This window comes from Tupaia chinensis, unplaced genomic scaffold (genome assembly GCF_000334495.1).
Source record: "Tupaia chinensis unplaced genomic scaffold, TupChi_1.0 Scaffold000330_1, whole genome shotgun sequence".
Lineage (NCBI taxonomy): Eukaryota > Metazoa > Chordata > Mammalia > Scandentia > Tupaiidae > Tupaia > Tupaia belangeri.
In genome coordinates this window covers 617,790-618,460 of record NW_006159824.1, presented here as the reverse complement: position 1 = coordinate 618,460, position 671 = coordinate 617,790, and the positions used below count along the sequence as shown (strand labels likewise).

Below are 671 nucleotides of genomic sequence, written 5' to 3'. Positions count from 1 at the left end.
CTACCGCTGCCCCCTGCTCGTTCTGAGTCTGAGGTGCTAGAAGAGATCAGTCGGGCTTGTGAGACCCTCGTGGAGCGGGTGGGCCGCGGTGCTGCTGACCCCGTGGACACAGCAGACCCAGTGGACAGCGGGACTGAGCGATTGCTGCCTCCTGCGCAGGCCAGGGAGGAGAGTGGCGGGGTGGGGGCCACAGCAGGGCCAGGCAGCAGCAAGCGGCGACAGAAGGAGCACCAGAAGGAGCACCGGCGACACAGGCGAGCTTGTAAGGACAGTGTGGGTCGGCGGCCCCGTGAGGGCAGGGCCAAGGCCAAGGCCAAGGCCCCCAAAGAAAAGAGCCGCCGGGTGCTGGGGAACCTGGACTTGCAGAGCGAGGAGATCCAGGGTCGTGAGAAGGCCCGGCCTGATCCTGCCGGGGCCTCCAAGGCCAAGCCACCCACAGCTCCAGCCCCACCACCACCAGCTCCTGCACCCTCTGCCCAGTCCACACCCCCATCAGCCCCTGTCCCTGGAAAGAAAGCTCGGGAGGATGCTCCAGGGCCACCAGGCGTCAGCCGGGCTGACATGCTGAAGCTGCGCTCACTTAGTGAGGGGCCCCCCAAGGAGCTGAAGATTCGGCTCATCAAGGTGGAGAGTGGTGACAAGGAGACCTTTATCGCCTCTGAGGTGGAAGA

The 671-nt window shown here is 65.6% G+C and overlaps 1 protein-coding gene across 1 annotated transcript in view; it reads left to right on the top strand.

Moving 5' to 3' along the window:
* Positions 1-671, top strand: part of KDM6B (lysine demethylase 6B) — a 26,159-nt gene that overhangs the window by 19,696 nt on the left and 5,792 nt on the right. The window contains exon 13 of the mRNA XM_027773204.1: positions 1-663. This exon is cut by the window's left edge and continues 819 nt beyond it. Within this exon, the coding sequence (XP_027629005.1) occupies positions 1-663 (663 nt within the window). The remainder of the gene's footprint in view (positions 664-671) is intronic.